Below are 22,099 nucleotides of genomic sequence, written 5' to 3'. Positions count from 1 at the left end.
GTATACTGTTTGTTCGGCTGCACAAGTGAGCAAACACACATGAAGTCAACGTTTGTATGACATAGATTTCATGTGCAGTGAGCTTTTTTTGAAGACTGTTGTGTTGTGATACAAGATGTCATGTTTAATATGGTCCTAAAAACGAGATTAAACTGGTATTCAAATGGACCAACAGCAGCGTCTTTTAACGGGCGAATTTATGTCTGATTTAATAACAGTGGGAAATGGGCTCTATTAGCGTGTCCATTCAGAGGTTCAGCTCTACTCGACGTCCCAGCTTCCTGTCCTAGTGTCTCACGTACAGTAGACTTCGCCTACGTTGCAGGTATACGTCCATTTTTCAGACAGGGTAAAGAGATGGCGGCTGGACACTCTAACGAATTTGTCCTGAATCGCGATTTCTCGTTCTTTCTGTGTCCCTGTGTCGTTCCTGCTCTAAACCCCAGGGTCTGGACTTCATTAGGTCCAAACCCTTCCTACCCTCCACCACCTCCACCTCCTCCTTCGCCTTGTAGACAGAACAGAGGCGATATAATTCACTTTGCCAGGTTTTACAGTGTGGGGTAGGGGACTAGAGAAGGGTCAAGTGAAAGAGTGAAATCTGTTCCCCAGCTGTGTGCTCACCCCGCAGCCTAAAAAACAGAATGAGAGAGAGAGAGAGAGAGAGAGAGAGAGAGAGAGAGGGTGATACTTGGGGGAAAATAACCCCCCTGCCGAGACAGTCTATTGAAATTGCTCTGTCTGTCTCCACCTTTCCTTCCATCAAGACTAATCCAGTTTGCATCAGATTCCTGAGTAAACCGCCCTCACACGTTGAACACAGTATGTCAACACACACACGCATGCACACACACACACACACACACACACACACACACACTATATATATATATGTCTAAATGTACGCGCTGCTTAGAAGCTCCACAATCCCAACCCTGAACCCAAAACACCATAAATAAATCTTTTCTTTCGGCATCTCAGTTCTTTTCTCGTGAACGAGGACTCGCTCTCTAATCTGCACTTCCTCTCCAAGCAGCTCATCAGCACCTCAGAGGAGTGTAAAACCACACCTGTACCTCACACACGGCAGTCTTGACAGCACCAAGCACAAAGTGTTGCTCAGTCGTTCATTCATTCATTTCTAATTAAAAATAAAATCAAGTCTGGAAGATCTTTTGTAATCGTCCACATATTAATTAATTAATAGTCCTCTCAATATAGTGGACTCCTTAATTGTTATTATTATTATTATTATTACTGTTATTATTAGTATTATTATTGTTGCTGTATTTGTTGTTGTTATTATTATTGTTGTTTTTATTATTATTATTTAGTCATTCTTGATGTGCATTACCTAATTATGACCTAATAGGCTATAATAAAAGGTAATTTGATTATTTAATTGTAAAAACCTTTATCTAGCATCTAAATAATGATTTTCTTTCTCCTAAACTCTTCATAAATCATAAATCTCCTGCTCATAAATATTTATTATGATTCATATAATATGTTTTTTAAACTCATGTTGGATTAATATAAGTTGGGACTTCTAATGCATATGTGCAAGTAATCAAAAGGCAATAAATAAAGCAAATGTCTCAGAAACTGGTTTGTTCTTGAATATAAATATAAATGCTCCCGTGGAATAGTTCATTTATTCAGTGTTGTTGTTGTTGTTGTTGTTGTTGTTGTTTTACCCATATATCCGGCATATGATATCAATTAACGCATTTGAATATTTTAACATATTTTAATAACATCCAATACAATAAAAACAGCTCTAAATGTAAAACTTGTGTATTTTGGATTTTTACTGTTGTACTTGTAATATTAAACACACATTAACTCAAAAGAAAAGTGCACGTAAGGATGACAATAACGCACGACTGCTAAAAGCGAAATTCGTTCATTTTTCGCGCAATGTACTTTTTGTGCAGAGTCTTTTCGTGTAGAAATGTTGCGTGCAACTTTTTAGAAGCGTTTTTATAAATGTCGTGAAAGTGTGTGTCGTTCCACCTGATGCGCTCAGAGAGCCTTTGTGCAATCAGATGCAATTTCATTTAGGAATCATTCCATAATTGCACATAATGTGCAAGGTTTATGAACTTTCTCTGCATAGGTCAACAATTTGCAAGGAAAACTGAAATAATGAATCTGCTACGCGCGTGACGCGATTAATCCGAAATGCTGCTGTCGGATTGTACATAATGATTTGTCTGATATAACGTCTGATAGGCTATAATCCATGCGCTCCCGTAATTTAGTTACATTTGGAACAATTTCCTGACACTGCAGTTAAGTGCGTGAATATTTGAAGGACCACCTGTGTGCACGAGACTACATGCTCAAGGCTGTAAATGAAAAATAATCATAATAATAATAAATAAACTAACTTCGCGTTTTGTTTTGCCATGCACAAAGCAAGAAGGATAAACATCTCTGCATTCAAAATAATCTGCTTTTAATTTTAAAAAAATGCTATATAAACTAGATCCTTAATTCAGCCATTTCTTATATTTGACAAGCTCTTTCTCTCCTGTACTTCAATTACAGCTCAGTACAGTATTTTCAATATTATATATATATATATATATATATATATATATATATATATATATATATATATATATATAAACTCACGTGCTGTGAGTTTTAAACGCATTAACGCTATAGGCCTATTGATGCCTCAAAATCCGGGTTTTATTATTATTCTTTCTGTTATTGTTGCTGTTGTTATTTCCCCTGCTGCAACACAAGGTGAACGCTCACGCGCTTCTGATCCAGCACGCGCGTCTTTTTAAAACTCCATCTGTGTTTAATCATTCTGCTCGCGCTTATTACTGAACATGTTAGCGCTCTAACATTTTCAGAACACACTTTAGTGTTTTTTATAATGTATAAACGTGCTATAATGACAAGCTCGTATTAGTGCGTGCAATGCCGTGTGTTCAGTCAGGAACTGTGTGTTTTAGAGAACATTTGCAACAAGCTTCTTTTTTATTTTATTTTATTTTTTATTTTTTTTTGCAGCATGCAACAATTTTTATGACTCGGTAAGTTGAAGGAAGTTTTGCATGTGTGCACGGACTCTATCTGGTATCCTCATGGAGAAAGTTTTGGATGTCTTTTTTTTTTTTTTTACGCACTGTCTGTGGATGCATACGCTCGTGCACTACTACAGCATTACAACTCCTGCAGATAGCCAACAGCTTGCTTTAAACGGATGTGATGCATGGAGTATGGTCACCCAAAAAGCGTGGTGCATGTCCATCTATCCCTACAAACCAAACCACACACATACACACACACACACACACACACACACACACACACACACACACAAAATATATGTGATGTCTCACCTTTGTGCAGCCGTGTTGGCGTCCAGTATCCCGGCGCTCTGCATCCAAGAGCGCACCGGAGTCATGCCGCTGGCGAGCGGCTCTTCCTTCATGGTGAGCGCTCCCCGCGGGAGACCGTCCTGGATGGAAAACATGAAAACGGCCCTCGAAAACCGGCTAATCGAGCGGAATAATTAAAAAAAAAAAAAAAAAAAAAAAAAAAAAAAAAAGATGAAGAAGAAGAAAAAAAGAAAAGAAATCCTCCGGATTAGCTAGTAATAAAGAAAACAACAACAACCAACTGAAAGGGAGGAGGCAAAAAGAGATAAGCGACCAAAAAAAGTGTCAACAAGGGTCCTTATCCTCTCCAAAGGGGTCCTTGATGAAGGCGCGCGAGCGCTCCGTATCCCACCGGGTTGCTCCTCTCTTATTTTAGATTCCCAATAATAAACCTCGCAAGTTCAAGATGAAACCGGTGTGTGCGTGTTTGCGCGTTTGTGTGTAAGAGTATGAGTGCGTGTGCGTGCGTGTGTGTCTAGTTAAAAGGGGGAGGAGAGAGCTCGCCAAGCATCTCAAAGGAGAAAAGCACCGGATCAAGGCGAAGCGTCTGTCTGCTCGATAAGTTGCTCAGAAGAAGCAGAAAAGAAGCGAGCAAACGCGCGCGCGGATGAAAAAGCGGGATGAAAAACGGACGCTCATGCTTCAAAAAAAAAGCGAGAGAGTGCGAGAGAGAGAGAGAGAGAGAGAGAGAGAAAGTAACAAATGCAATGATTAGCGAGCGAACAAGAGGGAGGGATGGAGCAGGGAAGGCTTCGCGCGCGCTCCCCGGGGAGAAGGCGGATTGGGTAAGAAATCTCACTCCTTCTCCTCCCTCTCCTCCCTCCTTCCTCCTTCCTCTCCTCCCCTCCATCCGTCTCTTTACGGCTCCTGAGTCCCCGCGGACACGAGCGCACCTTCTCACCGGAGCTGGGCGGGACCCTAGCCAGAAAGGGGGCGTGGTTTAGGGCCTTAAAATGAGAGCTTATTTGCATATTGGAGGTGTGGGCGTGATCTGATTGGCGTCGCAGTTGAAAGCTGTGCAGAACTGCGTGGTGCCAGGAGTAGCGTAGGAGCACTTTAGTACTGTAGATTCATTTGGGCTATTATTATTATTATAATTATTATTATTATTATTATTATTATTATTATTATTAAAGATCACTGTTAGTCTGTAGTATCAGTTCAGCGCTGAGAATATTTCCCATAGCCTGTACACATTTCTCAAATTCCCAAAGCTTGTACTGTAAATTATAATCTATTACAGCAAACATGGGATGGTGTGGATGGTGATGGAGGTTAAACAGGGGTTATAGGTACTAATGTGTGTGTGTGTGTGTGTGTGTGTGTGTGTGTGTGTGTGTGTGTGTGTGTGTGTGTGTCTGTCTAATAAATCTAATTCGTCCAAGTGCAATTATTTCAGTTAAACACACACTTTCAGTTAAACACATGCTTTATAAAACTGATAACTGATTAATTTGCTAAGGTAAAATATGTCATAATTTTTCATTTTAACTGCATAATAATAATAATAACAATAATAATAATAATAATAATAATAATAATAATAATAATAATAATAATAATACGAAGAGGAAGGAGAATTCTTTTGATACAATTTTTTGTTTGGTTTGGTTTGGTTTTGTTTGTATGTGAATCGCAATATCCATGATCATTTTAAACAATAACCTACACTATTAGGATCCTATTTGTAATTTATTCAGATCTACAACCTCTACTCGTTTTGTCCCCATTTGTGTTGACCTCGACATTTTTTTTGCCAAAATAAAATATTATATGTTATAAATTATAAAGAATCTTTTAAAAGATATATTTCTCTGTGTGAAAGAGCCGATGGAAGCGATCATCAGAAAAAGCAACGCGGATTTAAATATGAAATATTTATCAGAGGCTGAAAACGATCCCGAGGGCTTTCAGAACAGCCTTTCACATCGATTAGATCCTAAACGATACGATACTTCATAGATCTGGGAGAAGAAGGAAAAAATAGCATCAGATAAATTATTATTATTATTATTATTATTATTATTATTATTATTATTATTATTATTATTATTATTATTTCTAGAATAATTTAACGTTTGAATATCACCATCGTATTATTATTATTACTATTTTTTAAAATTATTTTTATTCTTGTTGTTATTGTTATTAGTCTATAATCAAGCTACTAACACGACGTTTTAAATGGTGTCTTTTTAAATCATACACACACACACACACACACACATGCACGCACACACACGCGCGCGCCGCATCGTAAAGAAAGAAGCGCTACTTTATTTGATATTTTTATTTTATTTTATGTTTTGTCACATTTACTGTATTTTCATGTGAATCCTGTTCATAATCGCAGCTGGTTCGATTTTTTTATCCTATACAGATTTTTTTATTTTTTTTATTTTTTTTAAATGTTGCTATATTGGAAAAATGACATTTATACATTTATATATCTCTCCAATCCTAACTACAGAAGACATCGTGTTTTTTTCTCTCTCTCTAAAGCTTCATTCTTCATAACAAAACACCACGTTTTGATTCTGTGATGGATGACAATGTCAATGAAATAGCTCCTGTTCTAAAAAAAAAAAAAATCTAACTCTTTTAACATGTAGCATCATTGCCTAAAGCATGATCATATTTTGGGCAGCAAATTTGGGTCTGAAGCGGGTGCTGGTCTAAATTGAAGGCTATGGATAACGTGTCGAAATGGGCTAGTAGGCAATTACACCTTCAAGAGTAATAATGTGCAGAAATACATGCTGTGATGTCTGTGAAATATAAAGCATGCTTCACTTGGGAAAGTTGTTCAGTTTGGGTGAAGTTTGGCCACAGTCCAAACCGCATGGCCCTAAATAAATAGCACACTACCCCCCACCCCCTCCATACCCCCCTTAACTAAAGCGCAAATCAAATGAATACACCGCTGATACTGACATTATAACATTCCGAACATGGGCTTGCTGCTTGCGTGAAAATAACGCATGCGTAGTGTATACGTGCTGGGTACACATACACCTTTTGTACCTTTTTATATATATTTATATCTTTCAGCTGGAAAGCTGTTCCAGCTATGTATAATACATTTTATATATAAGGTGTCAACAGTTCCAGGTGAAAGAGTTTAGCACATTGTTTTTCTGACAGTACACGTGATTGATACTCTTTATTAATCTTACAAATTACATGGAAGCACATTTTAATTTATTTTTTTTTAAACACCCGAAAACGGATAAAAAAAATACAAGAAGACGTATTGTGGCCTCTCCAAAGACAACCTGCTTTACACAATTATAAGCTTTAATGTATATTTGGACTCACAAAACATGAAAAACATTTTAAGCCTCCATTCTGGTCACATATAAGTTATAAAATGATGTTAAAAGCATAAATTGGATAAAATAAATTCATATATGCAACCAAAACAAGAAATTAAATTCTACGAAATGAGAACTAGATGAATAAACTCCTATTTGTTCCTTCAAGGGAGCCGTATGAGAGCGCTTTGCTGCCCCCTAGTGGACAATAATGTAACAACTCACTGGTTTTGTCCTATACTGTACGCTACAGGTTCCCTGTCGTGCACATCTTACTATTTTCCCTAACACATCTGATTCAAATAATCAGTTAATTATCAGCGCCTCCTGAGTTAAATCAAGTGTATTAGAGCAGGAAAACACTGACATTTGCAGGACAGGACAGGGGGTTCTCCGGGATCAGGGATAGGCTCATAATACTCCAAGATATTACTTGCTTTGACCTAAACATGTTATAAATGTGCTTTAATTTCGCAGTGCTACAGTTCATGATCACAAAGCGTTAGAAGTGTAAATACAGAGCAAACCTGGAGCAAAAGTTTAATTCAAAATTAAATCGAAAATCATATATTATAGAGAGTAATGTGGCGCACCCTGTCTTCTAAATAAAAAAGAAATTAGATTACAGATAGATAGATAGATAGATAGATAGATATGTTTTTATTGTGAATGGGTTTTGATAAATGTTAATGTTTAATGTACAGTTTAATGTTTTTACTAATATACAATACTGTCATTTTGTCTCCTAATTTAATATATAAACCATGTTGGGGTTTTTTTTGTTTTGTTTTTTTACCTTTGAATAAAAATGTATGGGATCATAACTAACATTTCCATCACTTTAACTGCCACAGTGTCTGTAAGTCTATGTATTATCATATGTGCTTATGTACTTTATGCTGTTGGTGTTTAATGTCACTTTTTCCTCCACTTGTGTAACTATGTACAGTATACTCCATAAAATAAACTCCAGATATTATCCAGATAAAAGTCTTTTATTTATATTTTTCCAGGTATTGATCAATTGTAGATGTCAGAATGTTTAGAATATATCAGCATGATCTTATGCAGAAAAAGAACAATGTCTTTATGAAGGGGAAACAAATTTAAGGGTTAAAATTAAAATACAAACATACAAACAGACAATTTGCTTCTAATTAGTGCTTTGGACATACATGCAAATTCTCCAACAGAAGAAATGGCTTTGATTATAAAGTAAAAAGCGGCACATGGTGTTCAATTGGAGAACAACATGATCTGTAAAAAAAAAAAAAAAACCCTAAAAGTTAACCTATGAGTGATTATTTGAAAATTATAGATTAAAAATAGATAACGATTAACATTATGTATTAACTAGAGGTAGAAAAGTAATTGTTACAGCACTGAAAGGAAAACTCCACCCTGAAACACGTTAAATATGTTTATTTCTTGTGTTTAGTGATTCTGGTGCTGATTTGTTGGTTGATGTGAATTTTTGTTATTCCTGTCAGGAGTTCGCGGTTGTCTGACACATTGATGTCACAGGGGGACATTTTTATCATTTTTAATATAAAATATTGAATACGTAGGTTATTTAGGATGGATTTTTAATTTAAGTATCATTTCAGGTGGTTTATACTTTTGCCTGAGATAAATTTTAAACTAGTACAAAGAACTCTGAACCATGAGAACCTTATATTTTCATGTTGACTGAGGTAATATTCAGGTTTCAGAAAACTTAAACTAACATCGTGGTTACATTGTTCACATGAACAGCTCACTCTTGTCACATTTATTACTTCATGGCAAGAAATTTTCAGAAAAATTCACATACAGTGACACAACCCACAGAATGTAGCTTAGTGGTCAATGCTAAGAGTGTAATTTTATCCGCTCGGAGACTTAGATTCATTTTTTATCCAAGATATCTGAGGGAAATGTTGATGTTTCTGATATGTGTGGTTAGTTTTCAGTGTCTCTATGGTTTTATATTGTCTGTATAAATGATTTGATGACTATGTATTGGCTAAACTGTTGCTCAGCAGCCATATGTGTGTGTGTGTTGGGGGGGGGGGGGCTGGTTATGGGGGGCTTGCGGGTGGGAGGGGGTACAACAATAAGCTGTGTAAAAAAAAAAAAACAGCACTGGAATTCAGAAGAGGAGAAAAGTAGAAATAATATCTATGGAAACTCAAAATCTAAAGGACATACATATGCAAAGTAAGCTCATCACCACCATCACCATCATCGTTAACAGTGAGCTTCCATGTTACAGTTCATCTCTGGGGTTATTTTTTACACAACTGCTTACTGACTGCAGGCAAGCTAGAATGGGCTCCGTCCATCCTACAGAACAAATACAACACACACACACGCACATTATTAAAATGTAAAAACTGTGACCAACTTGTGTAATATTGTAAAATGTATCAATAAATATTTGACTCTATCCATTGTCTATAACAGTACAGCAGTAATTCAAACCATTTGAAAGTGTACATTGAAAATGTAATTGAATTCTTTTAATTTTTTTTCTTTTCTTTTCTTTTCTTTACCAGAAAACAACCCTTCTGCATTGTCCTTTCTTTCCATTACACCTTTAACACACTTGTCAATTGCACAGTGGGCAGCACCTGACAGAGAGAGAGCGAGAGAGAGAGAGATATTATTCTGACTCTATTCATGATTGTATAATAAAATATATATGATTCTTAAACTTACGGGAAACACCATGATTCTTGTTACGACTGTAACCTAAAATGGAAAACAGAAGTGCAATAAATTAATATATATCTGCAGCATCATGCTAATACAAATCACTGGCTAACTGAAAGTTTTTGAGCTCTTGAGGGACATTTGGTGGTTCAAAATAATGTATTCGGAACTATAATTCAGCTGCATGGCATTACAGACAAGTAGCTTATTTTCTCTAAAAACAGAATCTAATAAAGAGTTACGCTAGAATAAGCAAGCTTAACCTTAAACTATCAGGAGTAAACAAGCTAACCCACAAACTAGCACTGGAGAAAACAGACTAGCCCATTAATTGGCAATGATGTGAAAACACAAGCTCTGCATTATATGAGGAAACTGGCTAGCCCATGAACTAGCATTACCAGAAACAGACTGATTTACAAATGAGTGTAGTAATGAACAGGCTAGTCCATGAACTAGAATTAACAGAAGCAGGAAGCAGGAATACACAAAGCTAGCACTGTAGTAAACATGCTAATTCCAATTTCATGTCTTTTGGGGTAACTTTGGGAGTAACTGAATATATAATTTTACAAGGAAAAATATGGCTGCCAAATGACAAGCTAGGTAACAAAACACTACAATTGTTGTCTTTTTACATTTCATTTAACTGTACATTTAAGTTTATTATGCACTACCCACTTCACTTCTATAAAGATTTGTTAGTTGGAAGTTATTGTTAGCTGATGCTAGATAACTATGGTGGGCAATGTTTTTTATCTTACAATCAAACTAAATGCTGTCAAGTCGGAGTAATGACATGACACATGACATCAATGTGGCATCAAACAGGAAGTAGCATTTTAGCAAACAGGCTTAAATACAAATATATACATATACAGTATCTCACAAAAGTGAGTACACCCCTCACATTTTTGTAAATATTTGATTATATCTTTTCATGTGACAACACTGAAGAAATGACACTTTGCTACAATGTAAAGTAGTGAGTGTACAGCTTGTATAACAGTGTAAATTTGCTGTCCCCTCAAAATACCTCAACACACAGCCATTAATGTCTAAACCACTGGCAACAAAAGTGAGTACACCCCTAAGTGAAAATGTCCAAATTATTTTCCCGCACTGCCTTAACCCTATTGGGCATGGAGTTCACCAGAGCTTCACAGGTTGCCACTGGAGTCCTCTTCCACTCCTCCATGACGACATCACGGAGCTGGTGGATGTTAGAGACCTTGTGCTCCTCCACCTTCCGTTGAGGATGTCCCACAGTTGCTCAATAGGGTTTAGGTCTGGAGACATGCTTGGCCAGTCCATCACCTTCACCCTCAGCTTCTTTAGCAAGGCAGTGGTCGTCTTGGAGGTGTGTTTGGAGTCGTTATCATGCTGGAATACTGCCCTGCGGCCAAGTCTCTGAAGGGAGGGGATCATGCTCTGCTTCAGTATGTCACAGTACATGTTGGCATTCATGGTTCCCTCAATGAACTGTAGCTTCCCAGTGCTGGCAGCACTCATGCAGCCCCAGACCATGACACTCCCACTACCATGCTTGACTGTAGGAAAGACACACTTGTCTTTGTACTCCTCACCTGGTTGCCGTCACACAAGCTTGACACCATCTGAACCAAATAAGTTTATCTTGGTCTCATCAGACCACAGGACATGGTTCCAGTAATCCATGTCCTTAGTCTGCTTGTCTTCAGCAAACTGTTTGTGGCTTTCTTGTGCATCATCTTTAGAAGAAGCTTCCTTCTGGGACGACAGCCATGCAGACCAATTTGATGCAGTGTGCGGCGTATGGTCTGAGCACTGACAGGCTGATCCCCCACCCCTTCAACCTCTGCAGCAATGCTGGCAGCACTCGTACGTCTATTTCCCAAAAACAATCTCTGGATATGACGCTGAGCACGTGCACTCAACTTCTTTGGTCGACCATAACGAGGCCTGTTCTGAGTGGAACCTGTCCTGTTAAACCGCCGTATGGTCTTGGCCACCGTGCTGCAGCTGAGTGTCAGGGTCTTGACAATCTTCTTATAGTCTAGGCCAGTTCTTTGCCATGAGGTGCCATGTTGAACTTCCAGTGACCAGTATAAGGGAGTGTGAGAGCGATGACACCAAATTTAACACACCTGCTCCCCATTCACATCTGAGACCTTGTAACACTAACAAGTCACATGTCACCAGGGAGGGAAAATGGCTAATTGGGCGCAATTTGGACATTTTCACTTAAGGGGGTACTCACTTTTGTTGCCAGCGGTTTAGACATTAATGGCTGTGTGTTGAGTTATTTTGAGGGGGCAGCAAATTTACACTGTTATACAAGCTGTACACTCACTACTTTACATTGTAGCAAAGTGTCATTTCTTCAGTGTTGTCACATGAAAAGATATAATCAAATATTTACAAAAATGTGAGGGGTGTACTCACTTTTGTGAGATACTGTATGCTGAAAAAAGCAATAGAAACCCTCATAGAATTTGTAATGATTTTAATGGTTATAATGGGAATAATATTTGTTTTAATGGAAACTGTAATGGTCCCTTTGGGCCTCTACTGGTAATTTGTTGCCTTCTACTGGTGGCATGTTATGTCTAGTGGATACCATTAAGGACCGGTAATGGTAATGGTTTAAATGCTTAACTGATGGTTTGTAATAGTATTTGTAGTGGTAGCCATTTGAATTTCTTTGATGGTTTCTATTGGGTATTTTTTTTCCAGCTGGGACAGAACTAGTTCCACAGTTAGCCTATTCACTACATTAGTTGCTTGGCTAGCCGGTTTCCTGTTAAGCTTGTTTGTGAGTTAGTGTGTTTGTATTAATGCTAGTTTATAGGAGAGCCTGTTTTCTGCAATACTAGTTTATGGGTTTGTATGTTTACATCAACAATAGATTAGTTAGTTGGATGGTAATGCTAGCCAGTGCTGCATAACAACTATTGTTTACCTTACAAACAAACAGGCAACCAAGCTAAAATACAAACACTAACTAAAAACCAACTGTTATAATTAACAGGATAAAACATTTAAAAATATATATTCTGTTAGAAAGTTACAAAGACACATCTAGCATTTAAGAATTGTCAGGTTTTTACTGTTAGCAGCAAGGCTAAAGTGACTAATGTAGAACTGTAGATGTATAATTAACAAATTAATGTTGTGTTAAAAGGACACATAAAGATGCTAAAAGCTAACAACTTACTGGAGTTTTCAAAAAGGAGATCATATCCCAGTTTGAGGCACTTCTTTATTATACAGGCTGCAGACAGAAGACAAAAATGGTTTTAGTTATGTTTCTCCAAATCATATAATTTCCATATCATAGTTATTTTACTTCTTATAATGAAGAAACATTTGTAACATATATAACCTTGAAAATCATTGTCTAAAAATTGAAGTTGAACAGAATTTAATGTTGTCATTGTTTTTGTTGTTGTTTTTTTAACTCAGATATAATACCTTCATCCAAGCAGTTCATGGATAATGGAGCTTTCTTCAAACATGCTGAAAATATTAATATGTTTTAGATTAGATACATTTAAAATGCTGTCCTTCAGCTTTGTAACTATTTAAAACAACTGTAACACTCAGCAAACAACGGAAAACTTTTTTTCATTGTTTATTTTTATTAAAACAAAGCTTTCACTGGGTACAAGATGAGAATACATTCTGGATGGGATCCCAGAAATTCACGAAGCATAAAAACAAAAAATGTTCAATGTGACTTCACAAATTTTTTTAAAATTTTAAATCAAATTTGAATATTTATTGAAAATGTCATGAAGAAAAAAGTGTGACCCTCAATTTTATGTCAGAAAGCAATTAGAACAGGCCCAAGTCCTTGTTTAACCAATTCTGGTACACAAATCATGCAATAGCAACATCACTTTTGGTAAGTTTAAAATCTATTAAACATCTTTAAGTTTAAGAGACTCTTTTTTTTTCCTGTCTTTCATCTGTGTTATTAGTTTAAAATAGAACCTCATTCTTATTCTTATATAATGTCAATTATAAAATATTTATCAGTTTTCAAATAGACTGTGACCCATAAAGTAAGATGGCTACCGCCCATATTATGTCAGATTTGTGTATTATAGTGAGTGGGGTTACTATTAGTTCAGTTACACTGCTGTAACACCACTGACAAAATATTTTGCTGTCAATGGTGTTACAAAAAGTCATTGTTGTTACTGATAGTCAGTGGTATTTAATAATTTAATTTAATAATAAATTGATTCATTTAAAAATAATAATAATTAATTAATTAATGATTAAAAGACTAGACCAGCACTTTTTAACTTAATTTCTATCCACTACATCTGCAATGTATACGTGATTAAAACAGACCAGAATTTCAAAAAGTTTCCCTGTACAGAGGTAAAAACAAAAAGCCTGTTTATGACACTCTCATTAAAGCAAGTCTCTAAGGGCAGTTGTTAACTTCTGTCAAAAAACATTTGTATGAAACATTTACTTTTGTAGAAATGAACATGGTTTTATGGCAAAAGCTTTGATAAATGAAAAATAAAAGATGAAACTACTTTTTCAGAGAGAATAATTTATGGTTATGTTACTGTTATAGCAATTGTGTGGCTCTGATGGCACAAGAAATCCATAAACCTTATTGCTTCATGTTGTAATGACTGTTCATAACGTCCGTGTCAATTGGAGACCCATTTAACAGAGCAGTAAAGCAAAAATGCAGAGCAGTAAAGCAATTTTTACGCATACGATCAGCCTTTCAAAGCATACTCCACTTGACATGTACACATACACAGGCGGTCGGCACATTACGACAACTTGCACTACCCCTCCTGTCCTACTAGAGTCAGTACAGAGCAGTGAAGCAGGTCTTTTGTTGTGAGGGACGAGAACGAAGAAGAATCACAACAACATGAAGAACAATGTTTGGGCAATCTCTCGCCATGATTAGTACTCATATACAAATCCTTAAACTAGTACTGCCCTGAAGAAGCTATTTCACATAACAGATGTTTAGATATAGTCCACAAGACACAATAATAACTGAATTTACACAAATGAACCAGTTCAAAAGTTTACATACACTTGATATTTAATACTGTGTGTTGTTACCTGGATGATCAACGACTGTTTTTATGTTTTGTGATAGTTGTTCATGAGTCCCTCGTTTGTCCTGAGCAGTTAAACTGCCCAGTGTTCTTCAGAAAAATCCTCCAGTTCCTGCACATTCTTTGCTTTTCCAGCATCTTCTGCATATTTGAGCCTTTTCCAGTTGTGACTATATGATGTTCGGATCCATCTTTTCACACTGAGGACAACTGAGGGACTCGTACACAACTATTACAAACGGTGCAAACATTCACCGATTCTCAAGAAGTCAACACGATACATTAAGAGCCAGGGGGTGTAAACTTTTGATCAGGATTATCGGTTTAAATTGTTAGTTTGTTTAAAGATCTTACTTTTTGTCATTTATTACTGCCCCATAAGATGTACATGTTTCCCAGAAGACAAAATAATAACACTCAGATTCTTCCACTCCAACCTTGGCGAACCATGTCTTCATGGACATTGCTTTGTGAACAGGGGCACTGTCATGCTGGAACAGGTTTGGGCCAGGTTTTAGTTCCAGTAAAAGAAAATCTTAGACATTGTAGACAATTGATTGCTTCAAGCTTTGTAGGAACAGTACTGAGAAATTATACTTAAGTGAAGGTATCCAGCAAAAAATGTACTTCAGTCAAAATAATAACAACATTACTCTTTTTAAATTTACTCAAGTAGTGTACGAATATTTGTTTAGTCTAGTATACTGAAATAATTTACTGGCAAGACTTATACTAAAAACAGGCCTTTCGGTAGGTTTGAAGGCCTTTTAAAATTCACTACGCTAACTTTAACAAGAAAACCAGTTAGTGTTAGTGCTCAGAAATAAACTAGAATATTGCATAAGTATGCGGTTTGAGACAGTGTTAGTTTGTTTGTTGTGGACACAGTATCACATGGTACCATACTGACTCCACTGGTTACACTGGGATTGCAGCGCACTCTCATTTTTAAGGACGTGCACAAACAACACTTCTGTACTGTACCACCAAATGAAAAAAAACACAAAGGACAGAAAGGACATGCTTTCATATACATGACGTTGTAGGCAAAAACGAGTCGAAACAATAGTAGAGTGAGATTTTTGAGACTGATTTTATTGCTGGAAATCTTCACAGATTATAAGCTTCTTAATAGGTAAAAAGGTAATGAATTAAAATTGTTACAGCAAGCTACAGTCAAACTAAATCTAAAAACCACATCAAATTAGATTTGTTATACTCATTATTCAGAATGATTTTCAAAGAAAGGTTTATTAATCAGAAAATGTAGGTCTGCACCAATGGAAGACTAGCAGGATAGATCAAGGCACTGTTTTAATTGGTGTTATAGATTTTGAAAAAAATCAAACAAGATGAACTTTATGATTATGAAAAGCTTATAATTGAAACAAATCATTTAAATCAAGCTTACATCATCCCAAACATCATCGATTCAAATGATCTAATATACAAGATTTATTATAATGAAATTTTTAAAACGTTTCAAATCCACGAAGATTTTTGGCTGATTCATTCACAACTACTTCTCCATCAGTGTAAGCGACACCTTTGTAGGTTCCACTGGTTTTAAACTGCAGCACACTGTCATTATAGCAGGTAATCTTGACTATACCATTGAAGGGGAGATCAATTGTAGCCTGGCCAACTGTGATGTTCACATCCACGGTTTTACCTGGAGGGACTTTAACAGGAAACGAGAAGAGCTCCATTTTCTCTTCAGAGGTCTCTGAAGCATATGTACCCTCAACTCCTAATTTTAATTCATATGTTGTTGTGCCCTCCACAATTAGTGGAATTCCTGCCTTCACTTCCAGCCTGACAGTGAATTCCAGTTTGCCGGTAACAGACCAGGAGGATTTTTGGGTGACTTTTTTGGATGTTTCAATTCTAAATTCTTGAGTTACAGTACTGTTATTGTGGTAAGTCATGGACTTGATTTCCCTGACAGCCACTTTGGGTATCACGTCATGAAGTGTGGGATACTCAACATTTGTAAGCCTAACAGACTTGATGGTGTTAATGAACATGAAGCCTAAGCAATCAATATCTAAACCTGAACGTCCTTTGATTCCCATGCAGATCCCAGAAGCAACATCAACTGGAACTTCTGGTTGAAAATATGATGATGTACTCAGGCGTGCAAAGAACTCCCGGGAGTGAGTTGTCTTGAATTTGATGGCACCCAGACGTGTTCCATTTCCACTTGGCCAAAGTGAAAGGGAGGTGAAATGCTCTCCATCTTCAAATATGAACTCTGTATAATTCCCATCAGGTACACCAAACTGTTTGGACCGGCCATCAGTAAGCCAAACCGTCATGGCTTTCACCTGCCAGGCACCGACCCACACCCAGATCTTTTTCAACGTGGTTCCATTTTCAGTGCCATTGATATCAAAAGCACCTCCTCCGTCCCCACCAACTACAACAACATCTGCCAGGTATGACATGATCTTGCTCTTAACCTTAAAGAGGCAAGCAGACATTCAGGTTTTAATAAGTTAAAATGGAAAATATATATTTTGATAAAAAAATGTCTTGGTTAAGATACTAAAATGTCAGAAGAATGAGCTACTGCCAATATTATTTGCTGATTCAGCTCATAAAGCATTATCAACCAATTGTATGGCTTTGTGCATGCTAATGGCCAGTGCATACTCTTTGATTTAAACCAGTCATTCATTATTTATACAGAGTAATGCTTTAAAAAAGGGTTCCCTTAACTGACATTAAATAACAACGAACAAACCATGTGCATCACCCAGCCCGGACATTTCCCCTCCGAGTCACCAGAGGGTGCCATCCTCGGAGTTCTAATAATTTCTTCCGTTACTTCACCCAGTTCCTACTTTGCAACATATAAAAAGCACATGAACTACACTGTCAGTGTGAAGCCTTATGGTTTGCTTCACGTTCGTAAGTTCTGAGTTATTCATGCTATTCTGGAAAGCTTTATTGTGTATGATCCTGCCTTGCCTCATGTTATTATGTCTTATCAGTTTTCTCTGATACGTGGTGTTTGAACTTTGCTTACCCTGAAGACTACTCTTTCGATTGTGTTTGGATTTTTTCACCCTCCTCGTATTTGCTCTGCTGGTTTTGAGCTGTACTGTGTTTTGACATTGTTTCGTGAATAAACTCTTAGAGTAGAAATCCTCACTCTGTTACACTATGAACATCAGCATAAATACACCATCACTAACATTTATCATAACATTGGCAACATTTTACAATAACAGTACATGACTAATCATGCACTAATTTAACATGTAACATTTAAATTATATATATTCTGCTGAAATTAACGAAAGGACTCGGAAAAGATTTGTTCATTTTGCTGAAAGAGATTCGAAGATCCGAGTCAGTAATGATCTGAACTTCCCATCAGTAATAAAGATGATATTGGGCAATTCAGTTGTGGATTCATGTTCAGTGCTACTTCAAATAAATATATTTATATATTACCACTATTTAGAAAAAATAATATTTTAATAAGATGCTGTCCTACTGTACCATACTGCAACTTATTGTTTGCTCTTGGATATGGTTGTAGTGAAATGGACTTATTTATTAATATAGGCCTAATATTAATATTAATTTCATAATATTAAAAATAAAATACGTTATTATTATTATTGTTGTTGTTATAATAATAATAATAATAATAATAATAATAATAATAATTATAGTAGTAGTAGTAGTGGTCTATATTTGGGAGGTAAAATGATTAGATGTGGATTCATGTTAGTGTTTCAGTCCTGATTCAGGAGTTGTGCAGCTGAGTGGTGCAGCTCTTCTACACTGCACCCAGATAATGCCCACTGACAAGCTAACATACTGTCTCGATTGTTTTATATTATTTGTCACACTGTTCTTCTGTTTCCATTTGCCTATTTTATAAATATGACTTGATATCTGTTCAGTGCTACTTCAAATAAACATGTTTAAATAGCATTTATGTTTCTGTGTTGTTTTTATACTAGTAACTGGTGTTAAAAATTGGCCTAAACATCAATGAGTTGGTGTGTTATGATGGGGTGTGCTGAGGGCTGAGTGTGGTAATCCAGATAAGCGGGTGTTAACTGGCATAATTCAGAACTCTAAGACCTTAAGACCAGAATTCAGTAGGTTATCAGCATTGCAGTAAAATTACTGCATTGAAGGGAGTTGGATTTATTTTTAGTCATGGATCATTTTGCTTGGATTTCCTCATTTGTAAGTCGCTTCGGATAAAAGCGTCTGCTAAATGAATAAATGTCAACGGATAAAATAAACATTAGTCAATACAAGCGGATTTCATTGACACTTAAACATTACTCAATACATATTAATTCACTATCAGGGGTGGATTTAGTGACCTCTGATCTATGCATGAGTTGGCTCCTGTCTTCCTGAATCATTTCCGCAGATGCACAGAAAAAGTGTGGAATAGTCCAATCTAGTCGGTATAGGTGGGGGGCTGATACACTCATAAATTAAGCATTCTGGTGGCATTTTAGCATATGGATTTTTAGAAAAGCATAATTAATTAGCAAAAAGTAAAAACAAAACTTTCTTAACCATAACTTTATGCAGCCTTGTGAAGACCCTTGGTAGCTCGGAGCCCAAGTCAATTGCCAACCTTTGCCTAATGCTAAATCCACCCCTGGTCACTGTGTTCAGAGTTGAGTTATGCACGCCTAGTGAGGATTTATTACAGAAATGTTGCATGTCAGTATTCAGTTTTCAGAAGTAACTAATCAACCAGGTGTAATGTGAAGCACAGTCATGCATTACTTTCTGTCTCTAACAAGTTGTGCTAATAAGTTTTATTTATTAAAGATGCACCGTCCAAGCCATGCTGCAATGGAAATTCAGCAGTACTCTGGTATTAAATAATATTAGTTAAGGGAACCTTAAAATAAAGCATCAACATATAAAGTAACCGTAAGATTAATGTCATTTGCCATAATCTACATAGACATTGAATCACATTTAATAACATGTAATCAAAAATAACAGGCATACTTACAAGGAAGTAGTCAGAAGAAGGTAGCAGGAAATGGCTTCTTTAACAGATGGGAAGAATGCGAGTTTGTGGATAAGACAGAAGATGCACCACATTATTTATACTAGTAAAAGTGGGTCGTCTTGAACCTGAAACTTCTGGTATACTTGGGGTTTTTGTTTTGTTTAGTTTTTTTTACGCGTGCGCTTGCATATGCTCACAGTCGTACATATACTGCAGCCTTTCAAAGTACAGAGTATGTGCACGTGACATTACAATAGACGGAAATCGCCGCAGTCATGCCCTGAGGGGCAACAAGGCGCAGTGGCAGCGTGAATTCCGCGCAAACACAGAAAACACACATTTAAATGCGAAAAAGCTGTTGTGAGATCGACTGTGCTAAGAGATTTAAAAAGAATTCTGAGCTATCTTTTTACAGAGTGCCAAAAAAACATTCACTCCTTTTTTACTAAGTCGAGCAGTGTAAATTGTTGTGGCATGTGGTATTCATGGTGTACAAGGATGAATAATTTGCTACATATTTCTTTTTAAACGCTGCCTGTTTTCACTGATGAATAATGAGGGGATTCTCTGTGATTGGGGGCGTGTTCCGGCGGGAAAGTGACGTCAGTGCATACCCTCTATTAAAGACAGCTTTGAAAAAGTTTCTTTAAAAACAACTGAACTGCAACAATTATAGTTTTGAATTTGTGTAAGATATTTTAAATGCTTATTCACAGAATATAGCAACTGCCCTTTTGACTTTTCTTGTACGTGAGTTCGGAGTAAACAGGTTTTCTGTTGTTGTTGTTTTTTTAGAGTTATGTGTACAATTATTTTTGTCTGTGGTAAACACATAGGCTAAATGCTACAGATCTGCTATACAAAATAGATTGAAAAACACTGGCGTTTACGTTTAATGATGATTCATTAATTAACTTTCAATTTACTTTATTTTAGTGTTGCCCCGCCCCCCTCCCCACCAGTACACCAACCCCATTTCAAATTGCCACATAATGAAACCTATTTTTCAGATAACTTCCCCTTGTTATTGGCAACATTTGAACAAACGCTTCACCCCCAGCTGGTGATCTGTTACCTTCAATTTCGTTCATGCCAAAGATGAAGCTTTCACTTTTGGTTCCTCTACACAGACCTGTTGGAATGGAAAGTAAGATCATAGAACTGTATATCACATTTATCATTAAACACAAGCTCTATTAATATTATCTGGAGGACAACACATCTGACATTTGACAAGAATTCTTTTTTATTATTTACACAGAAACATCATAATGTAAGCGAACAGGCTATTTTAGTTTTCGCAACAGAAAAGCTCGAAAAGCAATAGCATCTACACCAAAGCAGCTCAAATCAGGACTTACCAGCAATAACTGCAGCAGCTAGGAGATAAATATGCAGAGTCATATCTGAGGTTTGTTTCTTTTATCCTCTGAGAACAATGTAGTAGTGTGGCAGGTGAAGGCAGGTGAAGTAAACTGGCTGATCCCAAGTCACACTCTTAAATATCCAAAACATGATCCAAAACAAGCAACCCTATTGGACAACAAAGAAGGAAAGTGAAATCTGAGCCGTCATGCTCCTATTTCAAACACTGAAAACAAACTTAACACTTATAGTTAATATAGTTTGCAATAGAACAATTAAACAGTTCAATTTTGGTAGTCTGTTTACATTATGATGATGTAATAAATGCAATTTATACACACACAGACACACACACACACACATACACACACAAAATACAATGAAATTGTGAAATATAATGAAGTTGGAGAAATTAATGTTGAAAATTAATCTTTGTAATTTGTCAGTTACTCCTTACATCTTTTAGACTGTTGCCAATGGAAACTGACTCAGACTAGATAAACATATATTGATATAATCTAAACATTCACCAAACTCAAACTAATTGAGTAATGTGAAGGATACTGTATGTCCAGGAGCAGTTAATATCAAACAGGCGAGCAGGGCTGAGAAGTCCCCTGTCAGTCAAAGATAAAAGGGCAACAATACAAGGTTTCATTTCAATTTGTGTTGATTCATTTTTCCTCAACAACACAAGGAAATGCACTCCTTCTTTTATCCACATAATCTTTAGGAATGGGCAGATTTGTGCTGTTATTTAACAAAGAAAAACACATAATCATTGATATGGTGAAGCGTTATGGAAGGAGTCTCCAGTGTCAGAGCTTTGCAACAACCAATGGTAAAGTTTTCCGCAACGAGAAAGGCTTCAGGACTGACGGCTTTGTGTTTTAATATGAAAAATATAATTTTTTGCCATGTGAGACAAAAATAAAAGGCTGTGAGGAAATGACTGTTTATAGCTGCTATAACGTAAGTGATAACGGGGACTAACTTGTTTCATTTATGTTCCACAGCATTAAATGTAACTGTAAACTGGCAAAATGGATGAAACTGACAAAGTGCAGTGGTCTAAGGGGGATAAAACATTTTGGGATGTGCTGTTTTAGGAAAATAATCAACTTCAAGTGGCGACAACAACTCCTTGATTGTTTTCCTATAATATTACACCAATGAGTGGTTTATTCTTGACATATTGTTCTATTATTATCATCTTGGAGGTGTAATCTGTGT

The 22,099-nt window shown here is 36.5% G+C and overlaps 2 protein-coding genes across 6 annotated transcripts in view; both read right to left on the bottom strand.

Annotated features, from left to right (window-relative positions):
- The window catches only part of LOC108277145 (transcription factor COE3), a 104,355-nt gene extending 100,062 nt beyond the window's left edge, over nt 1-4,293 (bottom strand). For all 3 annotated transcript variants that reach the window (XM_017489577.3, XM_017489587.3, XM_017489596.3), the window contains exon 1: nt 3,363-4,293. In XM_017489577.3, coding sequence (XP_017345066.1) covers nt 3,363-3,496 — 134 coding nt within the window. In that variant the 5' untranslated portion in view covers nt 3,497-4,293. The remainder of the gene's footprint in view (nt 1-3,362) is intronic.
- Nucleotides 4,294-7,691: 3,398 nt separating this feature from the next.
- LOC108277208 (aerolysin-like protein) lies at nt 7,692-20,999 on the bottom strand. Of its 3 annotated transcripts, XM_017489745.3 has the most exons (7): nt 20,863-20,999; nt 20,577-20,633; nt 12,863-12,907; nt 12,606-12,662; nt 9,416-9,448; nt 9,250-9,327; nt 7,692-9,040 (listed from the first exon to the last, which is right to left on the bottom strand). In XM_017489745.3, exons 1-7 carry the CDS (start codon nt 20,903-20,905, stop codon nt 8,964-8,966), a joined length of 390 nt encoding a protein of 129 aa, XP_017345234.1. In that variant the 5' UTR covers nt 20,906-20,999; the 3' UTR covers nt 7,692-8,963. The 3 variants fall into 3 exon arrangements, with proteins under 3 accessions (XP_017345234.1, XP_017345225.1, XP_017345216.1); XM_017489736.3 differs by lacking the exons at nt 7,692-9,040; nt 9,250-9,327; nt 9,416-9,448; nt 12,606-12,662; nt 12,863-12,907 and adding an exon at nt 15,568-16,955; XM_017489727.3 differs by lacking the exons at nt 7,692-9,040; nt 9,250-9,327; nt 9,416-9,448; ... (2 more) ...; nt 20,577-20,633; nt 20,863-20,999 and adding exons at nt 15,568-16,955; nt 19,502-20,429.
- Between the last annotated feature and the right edge of the window lie 1,100 nt (nt 21,000-22,099).

This window comes from Ictalurus punctatus, chromosome 2, assembly GCF_001660625.3.
Source record: "Ictalurus punctatus breed USDA103 chromosome 2, Coco_2.0, whole genome shotgun sequence".
Classification (NCBI taxonomy): Eukaryota; Metazoa; Chordata; class Actinopteri; order Siluriformes; family Ictaluridae; genus Ictalurus; species Ictalurus punctatus.
Note: the sequence above shows the minus strand (reverse complement) of the source record. Positions and strands in the feature narration are given on the sequence as shown.